This window comes from Natator depressus, chromosome 1, assembly GCF_965152275.1.
Source record: "Natator depressus isolate rNatDep1 chromosome 1, rNatDep2.hap1, whole genome shotgun sequence".
In the NCBI taxonomy this organism is placed as follows: domain Eukaryota; kingdom Metazoa; phylum Chordata; order Testudines; family Cheloniidae; genus Natator; species Natator depressus.
The window spans coordinates 226,637,532-226,663,348 of NC_134234.1; the positions used below are offsets into that span (position 1 = coordinate 226,637,532).

Genomic DNA, 25,817 nt, shown 5'->3' on the forward strand with positions numbered 1-25,817 from the left:
AAAAAAAGGGAAAGGAAAGCAGTCCAAAAATTGGAGTAGGGCCCTTTGTCAGTAATTATTTTTTCCATTTCTAGTTACACATGAAATCATTTATCTTTTGTTTAGTGAAGGACTTCAGACATCTCTGACTGGAAAGAAGAAAGAAACTGAATAGTGACTATTATGAATTGATCATTTCTAAACATGAATCTGTTATAAAACAATGAAAAATAAAATGAAAGCTATTTTATCTCCATGCCAAGAAAAAGCAGGATAACAGGCAAGGAGAAAAATTCCTGAAATGCTGATTTTCAAAACAAGCCAATACCAATGGAAGTAGATTCTTTTATTCTGCTGGAAGCCAAATGGAAATCTCCCAGCTGATGTTAAAAAAACAAAACAAAAAAACCCACTCAAACTTTAATGATGAACTGGACTAAGAAGCAAAGAAATTCAACACTAAAGATAAAATCCTATCACTACTTAATATCGGGATGTCTGCTCACACTACTAAGGGGACCGTCCTGATATTAGGGGCTTTGTCTTAGATACGCAATTATACCCCTCCTGGAAAAAAACGTGTCCTGATTTTTCACACTTGCTATCTGGTCACCCTACTACTTAGTGACAAAACACTGTGTATTGGACTGAGCATAGGACTAAGAAGCTTATTTCCTGAAATTTTAGGAATTGTTTCCTCAGTTTCTCATCTCCAGAGGGTTAATCCCAATATAAGAGTGCAGCCAGGTCCTTGGGGCTATACACAGCGAAAGGGCAGTTTCCTATGGGATCATTTCCATAGCGGCATAGTAGCAAAGGGAAACAGAAGCATGAAAAGTGGAGCAGCACTATTTTTTGAGGTCCCATGGTCCACTGGGGAGTTACCATCTTGTTTTAAGTGTAGAGCTCCTCAGGAATGAGCCAATCAGCAAGGGAAGACCAAATCAAAGTTCATCCACGCATGGACCCTTTCAAAGATTTTTTTCTTCACTGCTAAAAGAAATGGCCTCCTTCCCCATGTGGAGGTCTCATGGAGTAGGGTTGTGGTCTCTTTAAAGAAGTCTACTATAGACCTCCCTGACCTTATTCTCAAGGGCTTCTCTTGTCCTTTGTGTGGCAATCGAGCTGAAGAAGAGACTCTGTTCTGGTGAACGGCAGGCAGGGGAGACACTTAATGAGGCATCTATCACAAGGTGAAACTCAACCCTGTGCAGAGGGCCATAAAATGACGACTTAAGTCCCATTTATTTAAGTAATGCCTAGGTCTTGTGCTGGCCCGTGTCACAAGGGTGAATTTTATCCACAGAGAGGAAATGTCACCTCAAATAAAGATTAGCCTCTGTGGCTATAAAGCTCAAAGTACTTGTGAAACTTTCATGGATTTGGAATAAGACAAAACAAGTTTAAGTGCATTCAAAATCCACAAAAAAGGCCTGAATAGGAGCCACTTTTCAGTTTAGAAAAATGTAAATCTCACCAGATTTACATTTCTTTCAAAATTCCAGGAGTAATTAGCCCATATGGACCTGCTCCCTGCCAATTTTGTTTTTTTTAGAAAAGTCAAACCCATTTTGAGTTAAATGAGCACAAAAATGCTTCCAAACCAATAAATACCTAGTCCGTCTATATATGTATAAAGTATATTATTTTTAACACGTATAATTTAACAGCTGAACTTATTTCTTGATAAAAAAAAAGGCTCCTATGCTGACACCTTGTGTGCCAAGTTGCCACCTGAACTGAACTAAAAACAGCGCTGTTAATAATTTCCTGGAATCTTAAATTCACCCTTAACTATGGCAGTGCAAACTCATTGCTACAGTAACTTTCTATACCTGCATCTTATGGCTTGAGATAAGATTATTATAAAGTACACAAGGATGTTCAGCTCAGCTGGCTGGGAATTCTGACGTATCCTTTTGAAAAAGAAACATATGTGCAAGTCCTTCACCTGATGTAAATCAGACAGTTCCATTCACTTTGGCGGAGCTTTGTGATACCAACCAGGTGAGGATCTGGCCCATAGTGCTTTGCAACAGAACTTCAGATATTCTAGTGTCATGGCCAGAGAAGAGGCTGCTAACAATAACAGATTTAAATGTTATCAAAAATTGATTTTAAAAGGCCCACAGGATGCTTTATGATATTGTTGTCTCGTTCTTGGGCATTAGCACAAGCAGGCAGTCCCCAGAATGATGACACAGGCATGAGCTCAGTAACAGAAGAACATGTAATCGTTACTGTTCCCCTCCAGGGGCTGATGCTACTGACTCCAAAAACCTTCATCTTCTCCCCCACCCCCAGCAGAAAACACTCCTCCCCCCCTTCCTCTCAGGGTTACTTGCAGGGTCAGGAACCCTTCTCGGGAGGAGCCACACCTTTCAGGGACTGTCTGTGGATGTGCCCCACATAGGCAGACCCAGCCAGCACAGTCACTCTGTTACAATATAGAACTGTTGCTCTGCTTATTGGCTCCACAGGAAGGGGTGGACTAACGTTCCCCTCATGCAGAGCAAGGGGGAGCAGGGAAAGAATTGGTATATGGTGCATCAGAATTTGTTCCTTGGTGGGCTTATGCGGTGGTGCAGCTAAGTGCTGCCTTCTACTTAGGGCGGATTGTAAAATTACCATCTAGTCACCAAGTGTGTGCATCTATTGTGCCTGAATCTAAGGAGATGTATACAAGCTGTTGGGAACAGGGCAGTGGTGGTGGTGAATTAGAAGCAATCCTCAGCAAGGGTAAATCTTTATAGCTCCATCAAAGTCAATGGAGCTAAGACAATTTACACCAGCTGAGGATCTGCTCCCAGGAGTGGTGTGTCTGCAAACCAGTTCTGTTTGTGTTTTCCTTACTTGGAATATTGCCAGAGGGCTCCACTGTTCCCAACTAAAGACAAAGCACAGTAGATTAAGGCTGGCATTATGTGGGGGGTTTACATCTTCCTCTGAAACATCCTGCAGTAGCTGCTGTCAGAGACTGGAGACCTGACTGCAGATGGGCCATTGGTAGATGGAAGTTCTTTTGTTAATGCAAAAATAAAAACACTTAATCAGCTGTTGCTCACAAAATTAAACTTTTAAGTAAATGTGAAAAAGAAAAGAGAAAACTGCTCTTGGGTATTGCTGTTTCACTCTTGTGGTTTATGAACTGCGTGAAAGTGAAGCATTCCCTGTAGTGAAATTACAGGTCTCTTATTCTGTCGGTCTTAAATTAAAAACTAGCTGAATCCAAAGTGGACTAGTTTACTAGATCTGAAGAGTCAATTATTTCTTTTGAGGAACTGAAATTGAACTACTTTGCCCAAATACACTATACAAATAACAATTATTATCCAAGAAAGGATATTTCCCCCCTAAACTAATGAAATCAGGGTACTATATTTTCTACTATCCTCAAATTTAATTAAAACTAAAGATATTTGTACTGTAGTAACGAAATGCAAATTTCATTCATAGAAAAATCTTACAGAATATTAAAGTTACCCAATGTGGACAAAGATATTACAATAAACAAAATAATTTTAGCACCCACAAAACATGCTCTGAAAATAACTATAAATGATGTAACTATATAGAGATATACAGTATGTACACACACACATTCACAATTCTCCACTGACTTGCACTTTGTGCAGTCATTTGTAGCTGTAAAGTGGGTATAAAATGCTACCATTCAGATTTGTAACAATTTCAACTCACTTTGCACATATGTAAATGACTCCACAATGTGCAGCACAGTGAAGCATCAATCCCTATCTATAATACAGATACATGTGGGTATGTAATCTGCAAGGTGGTTTAACTCACTCTTTTCACTGTTCCCCGTACTGAGAATTACCCATCCTGGGCCTTGGACTAATGTAATTTTGGAGAGAAATCTTATTTGGGAGGAAATATCTTGTGGCAGGTATTCCCACATAATAAATATTTATTAAAAATAAACAGCAGGTATTCCCACAGGCTTGAACTGTTATAATAAATCCTGCGGGAAATATAATAGTGGGCAGAGTGCAGCTAAAGTGCTCAAGAGTGCATGATAAAAGTGATCTATCATATGGTTCTGCAATTTATCTCCATTACATATGTGAGCTATGGTATGTACAGTATTACACATATACAATCACAGTGTATATCAAAACTATATGCCAATACCCGACTTATGTTCATTTAACATGTAATGGAAGACTAATCTTGAGTAATGGGAGTTCAGATTTTTGTTTTACTTCCTTTTTCCAGCACTGTAAAAGCAATTTTTCCTACTGTACATCAGTCACTTGACTGAATACTACAGTACAAATTAAGGATCCTATCCTGAGTTCAGTGGAGCTACTCACATCAGTTAAGGAACTCATGTGCATAGTTTTTGTAGGATAGGTCCTGTATTTCCTACATTTCCAAGTTATATCATGAAAATGTTTTCCAAAAAGTTTTGCTACTCAAAATGAATTAATTTTAAGCAATATTCTGTTAGCCAAAGAAACAGATTCAGGCAAAAACTTGTTTGTTAGTTTACATAGTTATAAATACAAGCTACAAGCACTTCTCAAGTCTTGCTTTCTTCCATTTGAGAATCTTTTACATTTCAAGTGTTATTCAATATGAAAAAACCTGAACATCTGAATTTAATAGCTCATCAAAATCATTTTTGCAGGAAGTACCATTCATATGATCTTCCAGATGTTGCAAATTAAACTATAGTGTTATGGTTTTAAGCATTTTTAGAAACAGCACTTTCCAAAAATGGAATATAGTTTCTGATAAGTACAGAATAGGGAAAAAAAATCACTCCAGCATTCCATTAAAACAGCAGTTCTCAAACTTTAGCAACCTGAGGACCCCAATTTTGATTTAAAAATTTTCATGAACCTCCAAGCCAGCTTCTAATTTTTCCTGGGGGTGCTCAGCCCCCACTCCACCGCTTCCCCCAAGGCCCTCCCCTCCCCACCTCTTTCCACCCAACCCCTGCTCCTCCTCTTCCCCACCTATTTCTGCCCCCTCTCCCGAGCACACCCTGTCCCTGCTCCTTACGCTCCCTCCCACCACTTCCTGCACACCGCTAAACAGCTGTTCAACGGTGTGCAGGAGGCACTGGGAGGGAGGGGGAGGAGTTGGCAGCCCCGGACATGACTTGTGGACCCCCTGGAGTACCCTTGCAAACCCCCAGGGGTCTGCAGAACCCAGTTTGAGAACAGCTGCAATTAAACCTGGTTTTACTTGCCCCAGACTATAATTAATATCTTTTACCAGGATGATCAATTTTGTTTTCTCTTTTCTAAAAATGTTCCTATTCTTTATGCATCTGTCACATGTTCCATTTACTGAACACCTGAAATAAAACATCTCCAGCATTCTCACCATAATGCTACAGCCGTATCAGGCTTAAGATGTCAAACCTTTCCCCAAAACACCAGTATATATGATATGCCTCAATTTTCAATAACTAGGGGAGTCTATTATTCACACTCATGATTTTCATTTTCCTGGAGAAGCATGTCAGTCTGCCTAAATTACTCATTATATTGCATACCTCCAATGGATTGGTTAAGAAACTGCTCCAATCCCATGGCTTTTAACAACACAGAACATTCATCTTTTAAAAAAAAATATTTGAGCTATCAAAACCCAGCATCCTGTAACAGGCACTGCCAGAGCTAGACATTAAAACATGCAACTAGCTTAAAAACCTAATTAAACTGAGATCTGCAGGAATTTTAAATTGCAATTTTCTTTTTGCTTAAGGTAACAGTACAGAGGTAATTCTGCTCTGATTACCCCTATTCTAAACTGCTGAAGAACTGAAGGTGGGGAAGGGAGATGTAACATAAGATGAAAATCTCCTTTTTTTGTATAGTAGCTTCTGTGCCATTCTGCCCCAGTCCACAGGATGGAGAGCCCATTTATGCATGGGTGTGGGTGGGAGAGACAGAACATAAAGAAATACAGGAAAGAGGTTTTCTCAGATCACTTTGTGTGTGTCTGTGCCTCAGCTGGGACCATGCCTCCCAGCCAGGTAGACAGATACGCCCCAGCTTCGCTCAAGCTAAATATAGCCATGTGGATAGGTGGTGGTGTGGGCTAGTCCTCCCACCCCCAAAGCTTGGACCCACGGGGTCAAGTGGGCTTGTACTCAGATGGCTACCCCAAGCTGCAACATCCACACGGGTATTTTTAGCCCATTAGCTCAAGCAGGCTCGCATGTGTCTGTCTACCCAAGCTGGCAGGCATGCTCCAGGTGCAATGTAGACTGACCCTTTGAGGCAGAACAGCAATTTGAGTATTTTGTTTGAATTTTAGAAATAGGAGTCTGACATTTACCGTCTAATATTGCTGGTGCTGTACCTGTGAGCCATACTCCCAACAGAGGGAGGAGGAGACGACTAATATTTAACATGGTATGTTAAATGGAGTAAATCTTGGATTTTAATACAATTTCATTTTAATTGATGTGCACCTCAGTGATTGTAAAGATTTGTACAAGGCCTGGCAAAACAAACATTAGATGATTCATCACTGGCAAAATGAAAGTGCGTCCCTCTCATGAAATGAACCTATAAATCTTTGTTACACTATTTTACCGCTGGAGACCGAGCCCAGTGAGGAATGAAAAACTTTGATAACTGTGTTTGGTAAGGTGGAGAGGAAAGACAGAAGGCACCGAAATGGAGACTCAGGTTGCAGAAGGGTGTGAAGCAAAAGCAAGCTGGACTAATTTGACACTTTGCCATTTTTACCTAAACGATTACTAACTGTATAACCAAAGTTACCATTCCCCTCTCTGAATGGATGTAGCAGAATCCCACACAACAATCAGAGCTACAAACTCAGGACTACAATGGAATAAATAGTTAGCCTGAATAAGCCAAGCAGGACTTGGCTCTCAATATTACATCATAGGTAAACTGAATCAAGAGGAACAGTAACAGCTAGGACAAGAATTGCAAATTTAACATTACAAATACTGAAGTGGAGCTGGGATTTTGATCATTAGTGGCCAGATTTTCCCCTGTGTTAAGGTGTTTTTTGTGCCAGTCTGACAGCTGACGTAAAGTAAAGCAGCCTGAAGACTGCTCTGTTTTATGGCAGGGATCAGTCACACCACACTCCTGGGCTTTACTAAGCACAGCAGAGAAACTTGACCTACAGGTTATTAACTTATGTGCCACTGAATGCCCATTACCAGAACAAAAACCCTTTCCCATGAACTGGTGGGAGATTGTACAAGAGCTGTGTTGCTTCCTGAAAATCGGTGCGGCCTTATCCAGTCAACGTGCATTAGAGGCTTGGGGGAGAGAGAATAAAAAATTGAAGTCCAAAATGGATAGGCATCTCTCATTGCAGATCAAATGCTTGTGAAGGACTTCCTAGGGGAAAGTAGCCTTCGCCTCCCACCCTCCCCACAGGGATAATGAAAGCTTGTGAAGTTACAGATGGCCTGGAACAAAAGGATACAGGAGGGAATGGGAACAATACACACTCGAAAAATTTGAATGCCACCAAAAGGAAAATGAGGAATCATTTCACAAGGATAGCCCCCTGCAAACAATTCCTATGCAAGCAAAAATCCAGCCTTCAGGTCACCAGTGCTGCGGAGAATCCCATGCTGAGGGCTGCTTCAGACTATCCAGAGCAACATCTCATTCCGACTAATGAAACTCTCACATTTAATAGTAATAATTTCCCCCCCCCCACTTTCCACAGGGGAATGTGTCCTGACCCAGCCATACAGAACTCTTTTCTGCCACGCTGCATGTCTGGATGAGGACAAAAATGTTCCTTTATGACCCATCTACAGCATTGCACAATTGATCTGGGACATTCTGAGGTTTTAGTGCTTGTGGTATTGTTGGCTGTTAGTTTATGGGTTGGTGGTGTTGTTTTTTGACATTTCTCCTCTTCTGATGGATCAAGCATTGCCAAAGGTGGGACCTCAGTGATGAATGGTCTGATAGGTGTGTCAAATCCTATGTTTTCCAAAGGAGGAAAACACACACTAAGGCTGCACACAGTATTGTTTTAATCTAGGGGGAAGCTTTATACCACAGCGTTGTGGCAATGGCAGCGTAGTGGAAATAGCGAGGGCATGGGCATAACACTTCTCATCTATAAACAGCTTCTGATTTGAGAAAGAGCAAGAGAGACAGAGAGGGCTGGAAGAGGTCCTTTAGGATACTTAATCCTGCCTCAGCACAGAGAGGAAGGACTAGAGAACCTCCTGAGTCCCTTCCAGCCCTACATTTCTATGAGTCTTTGATTCTATTATTACTGATTCAGGCAATCTCCAGCCTGATGCTACTCACCCACTGATTATACAATACATGAACAGAGAATGGTGTGCTCATCCATTGTGTTCTCAAGGAAAAACCACCATATAATCCACAAAAGCACCTTTAACTAAATTACAAGTATTCTGCAAAGGATAGGCACACTTTTAAGGGAAGGGATGGCACTGAAGAGAGAGGAAATCTCTTATAAAAACAAGAAACTTTGTTTATAGTTAGGGCTCTGTATCTGTCACGGAAGTCACGGATTCCATGACTTTCTGTGACCTCCGTGGCTTCTGCAAGGGCCAGGGTAGCTGACCACACAGCTGCCCCAGCAGCTGGCTCTGGGGCCAGCTGCTCAGGTGGCCCCCAGGACAGCCACACCAGCCGCTGCACCAGCGGCCCACAGCAGTGGTCCAAGGGTGGCTGGAGCAGCTGCAGTCCGCAGCCCCAGGCAGTGGTCCCCAGCCAGCTGGCTGGAGCAGCCCCGGGCAGTAGTCCCCAGGCCAGCCACAGCAGCTGCTGTCTACGACCCTGGTCCGCCGTCCCCGGGCACCCTGCCCCCAGCAGTGGCCCCCTCGGACCACCCCCTCTCAGCAGCAGCTCCCTGCCCCCCCATGGTCCTCCAGCGCTCCTTCGCCCCCCAAGATTTAATCAGGTATTTTTGGTATAAGTCATGGACAGGTCATGGCCGTGAATTTTTGTTTATTGCCCATGACTTGTCTATGACTTTTACTAAACATACCCGTGACTAAAACATAGCCTTATTTATGGTCTATGTAGCTCAAGACACGACACTCTCATACCACTGCAATCCTGTACAGTAGAGAAGCAGCTACAACAACATACAAGATCACGCATGCAAGGGTAGATCAAGATTTGTTCATGTTGATATGAAAACCTGCAGTCACCAGTGGAGCTGTTTATTTTCACATGGCGCTTCTGTAGCGGAGACAAGGCAATTCATCCAAGTAAACACAGTAAGGGCAACATTTTCCTGATATGAGACCCAGTGGAAGGCCTCCTCACCACTTAAGAATCATATTGGGTAAGAGGATGATACTGACAAAGTGGCCATGCAGGTGGAGGCCTCTGCTCCCCCTTATACCAGCCCAGCACAAACCAGTTTCCCCTTCCTGTTAAAAGGACATAGTACATACACACCAACCTCTCAAGGGTATTCTGAGGATTAATTAATGTCTGTAAAACAGCTTTGTTCATATTATATATATATATATATATATATATATATATATATATATAAAATATATAAAAAAGGTATTCTTAACAATCAGACCCTAAGTGTCTCAAGTTGGGTGCCTGATCACTGAGGCACCAGAAATTAGTGGACATTTTTGAAAAATTTGGCCTTAATTTCTCTCAAAAAATGGGGTATATATAAGGCATTGTGAAGAGAAATTAATCAATGATTCTGAAACACTCAGATGCTACAGCGACAAATGCCATACAAACACCCAGTAAATTCTGTTTTCAATGTTGAGTTTGTTTGGTGTGTGGTAAATAAGGCAGGGGCCACAAATCTCAGGAATGATGAGGATATAAAGAAATACCAAACAGCTACTTCACTCAGTGATCATCATCTATCCTGTGCACTGAATGAAGCTGGGGCTCTCTAGGAAAAAAAATAGTATGCGATCATCTAATTAAAGATGGCATCATAATTACTCCTGGGGGAATTCTTTGCCAAATAAAAATCACAAATTCTGCATCAAAAAATTATAAATTGTGCACACAGTATTTTTAAATTCTCCAAAATTCTGCATATTTGTCAAAATAACACAGTATAATCACGCCAGTTTCAATTATTTCGGTAATTTATTTCAAAATACCTGTCAGTAAGTATGTCTGTAACAATACAGACAACAAAAAAGAGTCAGGAACTGTTTTTTGACAAATAGCTTCCTTACTTGGCATATTAATACAGAGCCTTGAGTAATAATTCACTTAAACTACAATACCAGAAACTAGGGCTGTCGATTAATTGCAGTTAACTCACGCGATTAACTCAAAAGAATTAATTGTGATTAATCGCTCTGTTAAAGAATAGAATACCAACTGAAATTTATTAAATATTTTGGATGTTTCTCTACATTTTCAAATATACTGATTTTTATTACAATACAGAATACAAAGTGTACAGTGCTCACTTTATATTATTATTTTTGATTACAAATATTTGCACTGTAAAAATAAGATAGTGTTTTTCAATTCATCTCATACAAGTACTGTAGTGCACTCTTTATCATGAAAGTGTAATTTACAAATGTAGATTTTTTGTTGTTGCATAACTGCACTCAAAAACAAAACAATGTAAAACTTTAGAGCCTACAAGTCCACTCAGTCCTACTTCTTGTTCAGCCAATTGCTAAGACAGACAAGTTTGTTTACTTTTACGGGAGACAATGCTGCCTGCTTCTTATTTACAATGTCACCTGAAAGTGAGAACAGGACTTTGCACGGCACTTTTGTCGCCGGCATTGCAAGGTATTTACATGCCAAATATACTAAACATTCATATGCCCCTTCATACTTCAGCCACCATTCCTGAGGACATGCTTCCATGCTGATGATGCTCGTTAAAAAAAATAATGTGTTAATTAAATTTGTGACTGAACTCCTTGTGGGGAGAATTGTATGTCTCCTGCTCTGTTTTACCCACACTCTGCCATATATTTCATGTTATAGCAGTCTTGGATGATGACCCAGCATATGTTGTTCGATTTAAGAACACTTTCACAGCAGATATGACAAAATGCAAAGAAGGTACCAATGTGAGATTTCTAAAAATAGCTACAGCACTCAACCCAAGGTTTAAGAATCTGAAGTGCCGTCCAAAATCTGAGAGGGACGAGGTGTGGAGTATGCTTTCAGAAGTCTTAAAAGAGCAACAGTCCGATGGGGAAACTACAGAACCTGAACCACCACCAAAAAAAAAAAAACCAACCTTCTGCTGGTGGCATCTGATTCAGATAATGAAAATGAACATGCATCGGTCCGCTCTGCTTTGGATTGTTATCCAGTAGAACCCATCATCAGCATGGACACGTCCCCTGGAATGGTGGTTGAAGCATGAAGGGACATACGAATCTTTAGCACAACTGGCACGTAAATATCTTGTGATGCCAGCTACAACAGTGCCACGTGAACACCTGTTCTCACTTTCAGGTGAGCTTGTAAACAAGAAGTGGTCAGTATTATCTCCTGCAAATAGTAATTAAATTTGTTTCTCTGAGCAATTGGCTGAAGTAGGATGAAGTGGACTTGTAGGCTCTAAATTTTTACATTGTTTTATTTTTGAATGCAGTTATTTTTTGTACATAATTCTACATTTGTAAGTTCAACTTTCATGATAGAGATTGCACTACATTACTTGTGTTAGGAGAATTGAAAAATACTATTTCTTTTGTTTTTTACAGTGCAAATTCTTGTTATCAAAAATAAATATAAAGTGAGCACTGTACACTTTGTATTCTGTGTTGTAATTGAAATCAATATATTTAAAAATGTAGAAAACATCCAAAAATATTTAACTAAATGGTATTCTATTATTGTTTAACATTGCAATTAATTTTTTTAACCACTTGACAGCCCTAACAGAAACTTATTTCCCACATCCCTCAGAAGCAATGCAAAGGCTTGGGGGAGTCAGGGGTAATGGAGGAGCTGAGGGAGAGGGAAATAATTTCTGGGAAGGAGCCTGGGAGTGAACCTGGAGGGTTGTTGGGAGAAGTATGGAACATGTTTTTTGGGGGGGGAGGAGGGATTGTTCGGGAGTTGGGGAGCCTCTCCCGTGCAGATCCTGGATGACCCCTAGCCTCTCCCATTCAGTCAGGCACATCTGCCCCGTCCCCATGTGTCCCTGCACCCCCCACTCACCACCCCCCTACCTCCAGGCAGCCCTGCACCCCCTCAATCCCCATGTATTCCTGCACCCCATTCAGCTACCTCCTGCCCCCCTGTGGCCTTGCACCCTTATTCCCATTCAGCCCCTGCACCAGTCTGTCCCCCCGACTAGCCCTTCTGAACCCCAGTCTGTGACACCCCCAGCAGTCCCATGTGACCTGCTCTGTCTGTCCTTCCCCATCCCGTGCCTCCTAACTTGGCCCCACAGGCAGGGTGCTGTGAGTAACAGAGCTGACCGCTGGCTACTACTGCCAGTGAGCTGGCAGCCCCTGTTGGGCAAAAGATATATAACTGCAGCATCTCTCCGGAAGAATGTATTTTCTGCAGAAAAAAAAGAATTGTGGGGGACTTGAATTCTGCGCATTTGCAGTGGGCGCAGAATTCCCCCAGGAGTACACAATGCATATACACAATGGGTTGAATACAGGTTGCTCAGGCAATCTTAATTTTGGAATTTCCTAATACTTGAGCATTTGCCTTTGCACAATTAATATTCTTTTAGTGTAAGTGTCACAGGGTGGCACCAGCCCTTTAAGAGGGAAGTGGCCAGTGCATCTAGGACTGGTCAGCTGACCCCCACATATAAGAGAAGGCACCTGGGCAGAGCATGGGTGAGTCAGGCCTGAGATGCAGTCAGGAAAGGGGCAGAGATACATGACCTGGAGCTCTTGTTGTCTGTTCCTTGGCACTGTGGAGACAGGCTAGAAGCCAGGAGGCCAGGTAGTGGGAGCAGGAACAGCAGGAAATTCCCTGAGAGTGGCTGGCAGAGTGCCCTGGGAGAAGAGGCAGTAGGAACCTGCTGGGGGAAAGGGGATCCAGGGACAGAGCCCTGGGAGGGTAGGCTCAATTAACCCTGTCATGGGCCCTGAAACATGAGAAATTGAGAGAGGTAAAGGGAAAAAATCATCAGGGAGCCACAGCCCACATTGGACTGAGGAACTATGTTCCACAGGTTTTTGTGTATGTTTGAGAAATAAAACTGCCTGCAAAAGAGCCTCCGGCTGTGGCAGACGGTCCTTTGTGTGCTGGGGACAAGCCAGCACCTTACAGTACATTTTTTATATGTAATCTATGATCTCTCACTCACACACACACACACACACACACACACGTCTAAGATAGCTCTTAATAGGATTCATTGTTTCATTCAGCGATTGGGTCTGTTATATGTTTCAGTGGGCAATGACCTCCTAGGAGTAACACTCAGGAGAACTCCAGTTTGATGATGCAAGGAAGAACTTCTGCTTTTATGCTAAACTATTTTATTGTTATCTCATCCCAATTTCTCCAACCCATTTATCTGTGTTGTTCACCTGCTGTATCCTATCTGACACAAAAATCACAAGGTCTCTGGGGCAGGGATTTTTTTGTTAAAGATTGTATAGGGCCTTGCACAATGAGGTCTAGACCCATAATTGGGGTCCTTAAATAAAAACAATAAAAATAAAACATTGAAAAAACTGCTTCATCCTTTGAAAGTTTCAGAAATCATAACTATCATCACATAGGTTTTATACTTAAACAATTTGGGTTAATTTAGCAATTAGTTTATTTCTGGCTATTTTGAGAAAGTTTAAACTATGGAACGTATACTATCTTATAACTCTGAAATTTACTGATTTGCAATACTTTCCAACTAAAGTTAGAAGCAAAGTCTTTTTTCACATCTCTGATGCTAGCCTTTTAAAAGTCAACAATATCCAGCCGCATCTGACACACACTTATTACCTATTCTAAGATTATCAGCATGTGGTAAATGTTGACTTTTTAATGGTAACTATTGTACTTTACATCATGACCTGTTTCAAGATGTTGTTTCCTGTTAAATATAATTCACAATAATCGAATATCAAAGGGTCTTAAAATTTTGGGTTAGTGATTAAGAACCCAATCTTGCACCTTGAAGTCAATGGGAGTTTTGTCACTAATTTTGAGGAGAGCAGGATAATGTTTTACTTTCTTTGTAATTAGACAAAGTGATTGTCTTTTAGATTATATTGGAGGTCAGATGACGACAGTACACAAGTGCAACTAAAAATATTAGCCACCCACAAGCGGTACTGGCTGAAAGGCTTTGGGAGACAAGCAAGATAAACAAACCAATCCACCTTTCTCACTTTACTTTGTAACTAAAACAACTTCAACTTGTACACTGGAGGATATGTATAATGTAAACAACAACAAAAAAAATGGCATTTCTCTAGCACCTTACATCTGAGGTTCTCCAAGTACTTTGCAAACATGAATTAGCCTCACCTACCTCAGAGATGTATGGTCGCTGTGATTTATACTCATTTTTAGATTAGTTCTAATGGAGGCACAGGGTCAGTGATAGAGCCAGGAACAGAAACCCAGGAGAGTACTGAAACTCAGTCCCACTTCTAACCACTAGGCAATGCCTCCTTCAATTAGATTAAGTAGAATGAAAAACGAGTAATTTAGTCCATCTATATTCAGAATAATAACTGATAAAGATTTCTTGTGAGGGTTTTTCAGAATTAGACAACATATATCCCTAACCAGCACATGGGAACATTAATTGGGAGAGAGATAACCAAACCATTTTAAAAGCTAATTTATATACATAATCTCAAGAGCTGGCATTATTGAAAGAAAGTGTGTTAGGAGACTCAGCAAGAAACTACTCAGCTTTCTTGTTGAGCTCTGCAGGAAAGTTTTAGGAACTATTTTAAGGTAACAATGAGGTCTTTGGGGACTATCAGGAACATGGAGTATTGTGGTGCAAGGCAAGAAAAAAATCCAAGGAAAGCTTTCACTAGCCTCCTATCATTCTTTTGAGATCATAATTCCTATTTTGTATAAAGGGATTGAGATTAATTTCCCAGAAAGTCTGTGACAAAGGTTCCAGGTCAGAATGCATAAAGTTTAAAAATAGGAATAAAATAGTTAAAAGTTAACTAACATTCATAATTATTACTCATTAAATTATTCATCACTTCTGAAATCCAGACACATGGTTCAAGTTTAACTCACACTGCTTCTCTGCTTATTGTGGGGTTGGTTTGGTTTAGTTTCTACCGAATGTGCCATTCTGGTTGCGTAATCAAGAGTGATTTTTACTTGACTGGAATATCAGCATGGAAACTGTAATTAGCATTCCATAAAACAAACAAACAATGTTCAGCTGAAACAACATAAGCAAGACATTGGGTCTAATTCAGCAGTTAGTGCACTGAGGCTTATATTACAACAGAAGAAGCACCTTGCCAGCAAAGCTCCTTGCTCCCAGGGGAGAGTCACTCCTATGGGAACGAAGCAGTGCGGGGTGTGGGAGGGCAGCTTTAATTCCCATCACAATTCCATGGACATGCTTACAGTGGGAGAGTCTCCAGCAGTGCTGCAAGTAAGCTGGTACAGTCAGGTACGCCGTACCATTAAGACACATTTTCAAGACTGAATTGTATAGCCCTGTGCGGATACAAATTTATCCATGGATGCGGATATCCGTGGATAGAAATTGGTATCCGCTGAACTGTAGGGCTTTTCCGAGAACTGTAGCGGTGAAAGGAGCAGAATGTGGGGCTGCCACTCCCAGGAGTCAGCACCTCAGGCCAGCAGCTCCTCTGGCGCAGCTGTACCACCCCCAGCCCTTCTATGCAGCTGTGTCTCCTGTCTGTACAGCCCCGCCAGAGGACAGGGCTGGGGATAGTACAGCTGCGCCAGAGGAGCTGCCGGTGCAGGGCACTGGCTCCTTGCCTCAGTGGCTACTGCCAGTCATCAGCTAGCCCGCTTTCCCTGGGGCAAACTGCAGTCTGTGATGGCCACTCATCACTGGCAAGGGGGTTGCACCAGCTGCCTCTGCAGCCCCAGTGCCTCCTTAGGCCTTAACAAGGCCTCAGCCTGGGGAGTTGCCAGGCTGGAGCTCTCCAGTTCCTCTTTCCCTTCTCCAGCACTGCTCTGCTTCAGGCACCCTGTGCTCCTAGGCAGCTAGGTCCTTCCCACTCCTCCCTTCTCGTGGCTCACCGTCCTTTTATCAGGGCCAGCTGTGCCCTGATGGAGCTGGCCACACCTGGGGACAACTAGCCAGCCAGCCTCCCTCAGCTGCTCTTAATCCCTTTTCTAATTGGGTCCCAGCCACAGCCCTCTCAAAGGGCTGCTTTTAACCCCTGCTCTCCTGGAGTGGGGCAGCCGCTACAGGGGGGGTCAGGGTCGGGGGGTCGGTACTGTACCGGTAAGAGTTAAAATCTACTTGCACCACTAGTCTCCAGACAGGTATTGAATCAAAGGACTCCTAGGCACATGGACGATGCCCCATTTTGGGCAGCAACACCAATTGTTGATGCTCTGTTGCACTAAATGTTTGTCATGTCCCCAAAAATGAGGTTGTGGTCACTTTGCCCCACTGTAACCCAGCCTCCTGGCTGAAGTTCCACCACCAGGAAACTCTGACCTTTTGTATAAGGCAGCACAGATCTTCAGTTAAATTTTGCCAGCTTATCCTTTAGCTGAACCAACTCTTTGAATCTCAACACTGTCAAACAATGAGGAAGTTTTGATCCAGTTCTAACACTACAATTCAGAACTATCTTTAGAATAAATTAGTACATAAGTACTTAGAAGAGAGTAACAGAATGAATGGGAAGCACCACAGATTCGTAAAGAACAAGTCAAGCCAGACAAACCTGATAGCACACAGAAATTGAGCAAAATTACAGGTTTAGTGGACAAATGAAAACAACAGATTTAATTTAACTGTAACATTTCATGTTTGTGGGTAGGCAAAGATGTCCCCAGGAAACTTTCACAGATTTGTATAGGTACAGGAAGTTCAAATGGTTTCCTTGAGCCTCTACTTAGTTATTTCATAAATAAATTAAATTTAAATATATATGTCTTTTAATGAGACTTTTAGTACATTATTGCTGAAAAATTAATACTAACTTTGGAAATATGGTGACTGATTAGGATTATTGTAGTGAAAATACTAAATTGCCAGCCACACTGAAAACAGAGCGTAGTTACTGTATTTAAACTTAAATATCAAACTGGGAAGAGGTGGCAAGTGGCATACTCCAAAATTTTACATTGTGACTGAATAATTTTATATCTTTCTGAATAATTTGGAAAACAAAGTAAATTGTACATTGATTGAATGTACAGAAGACACAGGATTAAATTAAGCTTCAACACAGCAGGTAGGTAGGTTGAAAATAAAGAAATATCTGGAAAGCTGAGAGAGATGGGCGTATTTAAGTGGGATGAGATTTTAATATAGATAAATGTAGAATAATAAGCTTGAGAAAAATTAACACCCAGCTCAAGCAACCAAATGGAAAAATGCCAATTTTCATTAAAAAAAAGTTTCCAATAGATTTCACAGTTTATTCACACTGTGAGAATCCACACTGGGTATATGCATCAGGTCTGACAACTTGTTTGCTACATTCCAGCCTGATGTGGTTTCAAAAGGAAGAAAATATATTCCCTGAAAACCTACCTTTTAAAATAGAATATTAATTTCCTTTAAATATGCATACAGTGTTCATGAAATGTACCAGATTTACAACTTCAGTAACAGAAGAGCAAACTTCATTTTACTTATCCACCAATGAGACACAGAGGGACCCCCTGTAGAGTTCAGCCTGCAACCCAATGGAGAATTTCTTCTTTAGATGAAGTGGTAAGGTCCAGTCCTTTGGAAGCCACTGGACCAGAGTTTTCTCCTTTTTATCACAAAAAAGTTCCAAGTGGCCTCAGAGGGTACAGCAGAGGGAAAACTGAAGTACTGGTTAGCCACTGATGGGTTACTATAAAAGCCAACATTATTCCAGAAACTAAACTGCATCTTGATGAAGGGTATTAATATATAAAAGAAAATAACATTCTGAGGGATAGCAACTCATAATAAACTAAGAGAGAGAGAGAAAGAGAAATAATATATTTTCTCTTCACTGAACGACAATATATCTAAAATAGTGAGCTTTCAATATCAAAGGAAAAACTCAAAAGACATATTTGCAATGCACTCAAATTAAACTGTAATAATGTAAACTTGTTAAATTGTATATTCTTTCCACATACCAAGTTAAAGCTATATGGAATATTTAAATGGCTCGCTCTTGAATGAGTGTCTAAAGGATACATTATCTTATCTTTGTCTCATTGATTTAATGATCCACATACTCTTATAGTCAGATATTTTGCCAAAGGAAAGATGAGCTACAAAAAAATAAAAAAGTTTATAAAACTGAATATTACTCTTTTATTCACACACTAATCCAAATATGACTGAAGGGCATGAAATGGCTGGTGTGGTAGTAATCAATGCTATAATTTTATTTATTTATGTTAAAGAGTTGCTTACCAAGGAGAGCCATATATTCTGAACCCCCTCACCGTCACTTCAGAGTCTTGAAGATAGATGCAATTTGTTAGAAGAGACTGCACATTTTCATAGCTCTCTGGTTTCAGCTTAGACACAGAGGGAAAATAGTAAAAGTCCTGCTTGATTAAGTCTGCCATGAACTCTTGGTCAAAGGTCAATTCATGATTTCCTGCTATCACAATCTTGTATTCATATGGCAGGCTACCTAAAATAGTGAAAAACAACAACAAACCTCAGTTATATTTCAGTTTCTGAAAACTGAATAAAAGAAACAAACACACACAAAACAGTACCACACAACATTCTTACACATCTGAAACAACCAAATTCTGCCCTGAGATGTATGAACATAGCTACCATTGACTTCAATGGTAGTGGCATGCACCTTTCCAATAGCAGAATTTGACTCTTAATATACATGGAAGTAGTGTGATGACTCTGCCTTAACTATTTAATATTTTTTAAAAATTATGCACACCTATGCACGGTATTTACTTACCATTGGTTACAGCTTCCACTTGTCATGATGACAATACAACTCTCAGACAAGTGTTTGGGTATAAAAGCCACTGATCATAATCCTTATTAAAAAAACACCACCTCTAAATTTCCTGCAACCTGCTAGTGCTTAAATATAATTTCATGGTAAACAGGCCTTACATGTCCAAAGCTTCTGCCAGACTAATAGACCTCCTTTGCCACAATCCAGAAGCCAAACCTTCAACCAAGATAGGGCTCAGGCTTACCTATTGGGATCCTTTGTATCTGTGCCTGATTTGCCTTCCCCCATAGCTTTTAGCCCTACCCATTTTCAAACCTCTGTCCAAGTTTTGGGAAAGGGGTTAAAACAAACACAGGGGGGACACTTGCCCTCAAAGCTGCAACAATAAAATTGCAAAAAGCTAAGATCAATGTAACGTAGAAAACTTCTGCCTACTAGGAAAATTTTGTGAGTGCTTGCAAATGAAGAATGCTAACAAGGTATCAGTCAAAGCAGTGAACTCCTCATACACAGTGAAGAGTGTTCAATATTATCCTCTGCAACTAGCTCTGGGTGTTGATCCTTACAGCATATACCACAGGACAGCAAGAACCCCTAATTCCTCTGCCCACAAACTCTCTCTCACACAAACACTCCTGAGCAGCCGCACTACAACAGAAAAATTCCTACCTGACTCCAAGTGATTATCAGCTGGACCCTGTATTTGAAAGCAAGGATCACCTCAGGGACCCTAACACAAACCTTTGGAATGTGTCTACAGAGGACAGAGAGGAGACTAAAAGATACATAAGGAAGAGGAAAACACTGAATAAGGCTGCTTCCAGCCAGAATATGGGCAGGACCTAACATTGCTTTTCTACTAGTGAAGGTAGTTGGGGGGCGGCGGAGGATGACTTCACTGCAAATGCATGGTAGTTAACTAAATCCACAGAAACCTAGTGGTTTTTAATCCCCCAAAAAATCTGACAAGGTAACATTATATAAAACTTCACTGATAACTCTGAGCCCAGTTCAGACCAAGAGTAACAGGTGATACAAATCACCACGTCTAAATAAAGTGGCATAAAAGTTGGCATGGGTAGGACTGAGAATAAAATGCATCCACATGGAATTTATTTCAGAGTAGCAGCCGTGTTAGTCTGTATTTGCAAAAAGAAAAGGAGTACTTGTGGCACCTTAGAGACTAACAAATTTATTTGAGCGTAAGCTTTCGTGAGCTACATGCTCAAATAAATTTGTTAGTCTCTAAGGTGCCACAAGTACTCCTTTTCTTTATGGGACTTATTATTGTCTATGTCTCTTTGAAGGTTGTGATAAGCTGTATCCGAACTGTTTAATGGATAAATTATCCTGTGCTAATTGCCATGATGTTTGGAAGAAGGAAAGTCAAGCCTACTGTATTCTAAGGCCAAAAGGCTGCTGGAAATGTATAAAAACCTTGGGACACGATCCTTCTTCATCTCAAATCTGCTTTGGGTTTCAAGAGGGGGAAACCTTAAGCCATAAGGATTGAGATCCCCAGTCACTGACTGGAGTCACCCTGAATATGGACATTAAACTGTCACCTATGGACTATTTCTAAAAGGACTTTTGGCAACTACAAGCTCATCTCTGCTATGTATCTGAACCTCAAGAATTGAGCTCAAGTCTGTATGTACATTGATCTTTTAACCAACACACACTCTGTTTTCTTTTTTCATAAATTTTAGTTTAGTCAATAAGAATGGACTATAAGCGTGTATTTGGGGTAAGAGCTAAGTTATTATTTGACCTGGGTCTGGGGCTTGGTCCTTTGGGGTCAGGAGAATCTTTTCTTTTATATAATGAAATAAGATTTTCAGAATTTATCATCATATGTTTGACATGTGTGTCTGGATGGAGGCTTGAGGCTGGGTACTTTAAGGGAACTGCATTATTTGGACTTCTGAGTAACGAGGGAGGTGCTATAGAAGCTGTTTTGTTCTGGCTTGGTAAATCTAAGTATTGGAATATCCACCAGCGTTTGGGATTTGTTTGCCCTGTTCTGTTTGCAGTTCACCCTGACTGAGTGACCTCAGCTGGCTCCCACAGGCAGCACCATCACACCAGCAATATAAGGATGCTGGCAAAACACAGAAGAGGCGCTAGAAAATAATGCGACACTGAGTGCTCTGTAAGCACAAATGCACACATGAGTACCCTGCAGAACATATCCCATATGCTTGCCCTATCTACACAGGCACTGAAGTGGGGTGGATGCACTGGGTGAAATCAAGCACTTAGCCACAAGTCCACTCCTGAACACAAAGCGTCACCTCAGAGATTAGGGATAGAAAGATTCTTCCCCTCCAGGTCATGGACTGACAGTGAAGCTGCTCCGTGGCTGCAATACCAGCCTCTGAGCTATGTCAGCAGGGAGGGAGAGGGAGATGACCAGAAACAGTGCACTACCTGATGACCAATGGCAGATCCATCATCCCCTCACCTATGAGATGATACATTCTTACTTCATAGTGATATGCTGGGTGTCCCACAGAGCTATGGCATGTGCACCTTATGTGCCGACTCGTCAAGCCTGAACAGCAGAGCTGTACCAGTTCTGCAGCATAGCCTTCCATAACCACAGTACTGGGAGCAGGATTTGCTCCTTAGTGCAGGAAATAGCAGTGAAAACATACGGAGGAGGCTCACCATGTTCAAACACCATAGCCAACACAGCTACACATCATACTGATGGCATGCTCCTATTGAACTTCTGCTCTGAGTCAATAGCCCATTACCAATAGGATTTTTATTTTATTTTTTTAAGAAAAATCAGCATTTACACTTAGTATCACCTGTTTCTTTGGGCAATTTTAAAAATAGGATACCAGGATGTTGAGTTTCGGTACATTTTGGAATGCTGAGCTAACATTAAGAATAAGTTTTGTACTCTGTTTTTATGTTAATATTATACCAATATTCAATTCTTTCCTGTGGACCATAAATGCAATTCCCCAATGGCAGATTCCTTAGCAGAAACAGTTTTCTGATTTATGATTTTCTGGTACATTTAGATGATGAATGCTGGAGAGTCAATTAGTTATTTTAAGCATTTTTTGAAATTAAAATATTTTTATTTCCAAATCTGAAGCGCTTAACATTCTGCAGAATGTCTAACACATGTCCATATATCACATTCACACACAGGCTGATAATGTAACATAAGTATTACAGTATGTCTAGGCATTCACAAGTATGATACAGCAATACCATTGCCTTTGACAAATATTGAAGAAAATTGCATGCCATAGTTTTGTTAACAATTCCATTTCTATTCTATTTTCTAACTCTTTTCCAGCTCATCTGATCCATCCATCTACTAGCCAAGAATCTGTATGAGCTGGTTATAGTTGTTGCTTCCGCTAATGTATTTATGTCATGTTGCTGTCTGTGGGTGTTACTTAGGCAAATTAGCAAATTACTCTAAACGTACAGTTACATTTATTATAGCGGCGGCCAGAATCTCCGCTGTAGTTACAGGTCTGTCAGCTTTTCAATTAACAGCTCTGTTTTTGATGAGTTTGCAGCTCAGCTTTCTTTCTTTCTTTCATTCCATACCAAGCTGGAACTTGCTAAATCTATTTCCCCTGCTTATCTCCACCCCACTGCCCTGGCACCCTTCAAACCCTCTTTTCACTTAAATTAAGAGGGCCATTGTTTAGAAAACAGCAAAAATAGCTGATTTTTGGCAGGTTTTTTTTCCACATTTTTGTTACCTTCTAACAAAATCTTTAAATCCTGATCCTGCAAAGACTTATGAACATGCTTAACTTGTCATACTGACTACTCACAGGGTGTAAATTTAAGTGCATGCATAAGTCTTTGAAAAAATCAGGGTCTTAATTTGTATCTGATCGATTAGGGTTGAATCCATAGGAATGTGGATATAATCTGCGACAAACAGAAGCACTAGACCATTCTCAGGGCTGCAGAATATGGTACTCTATTACTGTGGTTCCTTTCTGCCTTGATCTTATCATGCTCACTACACAACAGTGCTCAGTTTACTGCAGATACAGAGATTTTCTCACAGCCCTATGCTATTTTCGGAGCACTGTAAGAATTTCTCTGCCCTGTGGGCCTGATGCTCCTACCTTCGAAGTCAATGGCAAAATGCCCATTGATTTTAGTAGGAACAGAATCAGGCAACATGAGCTCAATCCTGTGAGGTACTGAGTGCCTCTTGAATGCCCTATACTGCAGGTCTGAGCTCTTGGCAAACATCAAAGATCACTCATGTGCAATATATTTACACATTAACCATTACATTAAATCGGCAACTTTCTTGCCTACATATGTTTAGTACTTAGATTATCCTGAAGCAAGCCCCTAAAATCTTTGGATGGATTTTTTGTTACACGGTTATTTTCCTGGACTGTTGTTATTTTTATGTAGTTATATATTATATATGAGGGTTATCTGAAAAACAACAAAGAAAGAATTTTTAAAAACCTGAAATGCTGATAATCAGAATAATTCTCACTTAAAGTTATGAGTACTATTTCTCATTTGACCAACAGATCATTTGGAAATTAATCTTTATCTTAAATAAATTGACAATTCTGCATGGAATTTTCTGAAATTTTAAAAGCTTTGATGAATCATAGCAACGTAGGGGTGGAAGGGATTTCAAGAGGTCCTCCAGTCTATCCCCCCACGATGCGGCAGAACCTGATTCATTATGTCATTACACAGCCTTTTTACTATTTTCACCAATAACTGATGTAAATGAGTTTATATTAATGTCATAATCAGAGATGCAACATTTGAGGAAAACACGTTGAAAAGTTATTGTCATTGAATGTATTCTCTAACAGAATAACTCCACTGCAGAGAAGCAATTTAATAGGAAGAAATTACACATTCTACTTAGTGCAGTAAAAGTTTCTCGTATACCTAGTTGCTTTTAAAAACATTGGTATTAGTGTTTGGCTCTGCTAACAGGGAAGCAGCAGACCTGGGATGGAAAGGGAGCTAGCTGTGTGTGTGCAAACAAATTTGAGACCATATACTGCTCTCATGGGAATTCTGCATATGGATCCAGTACAAACTATAGCTCCCATTGAGAGTATAAGGCATATGAGAGCACATAAGAAACAGATATGCCATTCAGGAATGCCATAACGTAACATACACATGTCTGGTGTGGCTTACAGATGTATTTAATGGTAAAGGAAAAGAAGGAAGTCTGGAAGTTTGGGAAATTATATATTCTTATGACTGCTTATTCTGGTCTGCAAAACTCTCAGACTCCCCCCGAAGATGCACATGTGTAGCTGCCCCCTGCTGGAAAACACAATATACTGTGCAGGGAAAATTCTAGCTAGATCTGGTAGCAAAATTTTAGGCTATGTCTACAGTACAGCCTATGCTGGCATAATTTATGTCACTCAGGGGTCTGAATAAACTACCCTCCCCCCCCCCCCAAGCAACATATGTTACACCGGCATAAGTGCTCGTGCACACAGCGCAATGTCAGCGGAAGAGCTCCTGCTGACTTAGCTTCTGCCTCTCGCGGAGGTGGGTCTTTTATGCCAGTGGGAGAGCGCTCTTCTGTCAGCACAGAGCGTCTTCACCACACGTGCTGCAGCAGCGCAGCTATACTGATTCAGCTGCCCCGCAGCAGTGCTGTACGTATAAACATGGCCTTTATCGAAACAGTTTTCCATCTGAAAATACTGTTTCAATTAAACCAACTTGTGTGTGTGAAATTATATTAATTTCTGACAAATTTCCCACGGGGAAAAAAATGTAAGAAAAAATTCAAAATTTTGTTTTGAAATTAAATTTTTAATTTTTTCTTAAATGAAATTTTCAAAACAATTTTTTTTCAGAATTTTCTGTTCACTAAATATCCACAATATTTGGTTTTAATCAAATTTGGAATTAAAACAAATTCTGAAATGTTGAAATTTTGTGTAAAATGGAAATTTTGAATTTCAAACCGTTCTAATTTCAGCTACTGGGCTCTGGAGCACCTTCTCCCCAGGCCACTTCCAGGGCCTCCCACCCTGGAAGGTGGGGCTCAATTCTTCCTTTTCCCCCAGCCACTTGCAATGCCACTAGTTGATGGTGGGGATAAGAACTCAACAATTCCCTATTCCCCTCCTCCCCTCTCTTTCCCTCCCTGTTTTTCTCATTTCTTCCTTCCCCCCCTACACACAAAAATATGTTGGAGGAACACTGGCCTTGACCTAAGCCAAGCAGTTTCTATAAGAGAAGAACTTTTTATAAATAGATATTACCACAAACTTTCCTATTAGACTATGGGGACTTGGTACTTAAAAATCTGGGTGATCATATTGGATTCATGTGTAGCTGAAAAAACCTGTCGCCGCCCCCCCCCCCCACGGGACCCCTCAAATGACCTTTACACATTGTCTCAAGTAAATACACTTGTTTTCCAGTTCTGGCAAATGTTCATCAAAAAGTATCTTATTCTTTGTTCACTTAGTGCAAAAAATGTATAATAGCCTTGGTAATAGAATAGAACCTCAGAGTTACAAACACCTCAGGAATGGAGGTTGTTTGTAACTCTGAAATGTTCATAACTCTGAACATTGTGATTGTTCTTTCAAAAGTTTGCAACTGAACATTGACTTAATACAGCTTTGAAACTTTACTATGCAGAAGAAAAATGCTGCTTTTAACCATTTCAATTTAAGTGAAACAAGCAAAGAAACAGTTTCCTTTCCTTGTCAAATCTTTTTCAAACTTTCCCTTTTTTAATAGTTTACATTTAATGCAGTACTATACTGTATTTGCTGCTTTTTTTTTTTGTTGG

General features: G+C 40.6%; 1 protein-coding gene across 2 annotated transcripts in view; it reads right to left on the minus strand.

Annotated features, from left to right (window-relative positions):
• Window positions 1–25,817, minus strand: part of MPPED1 (metallophosphoesterase domain containing 1) — a 74,585-nt gene that overhangs the window by 21,752 nt on the left and 27,016 nt on the right. For both annotated transcript variants that reach the window (XM_074936760.1, XM_074936768.1), the window contains exon 5: window positions 18,490–18,715. In XM_074936760.1, coding sequence (XP_074792861.1) covers window positions 18,490–18,715 — 226 coding nt within the window. The remainder of the gene's footprint in view (window positions 1–18,489; window positions 18,716–25,817) is intronic.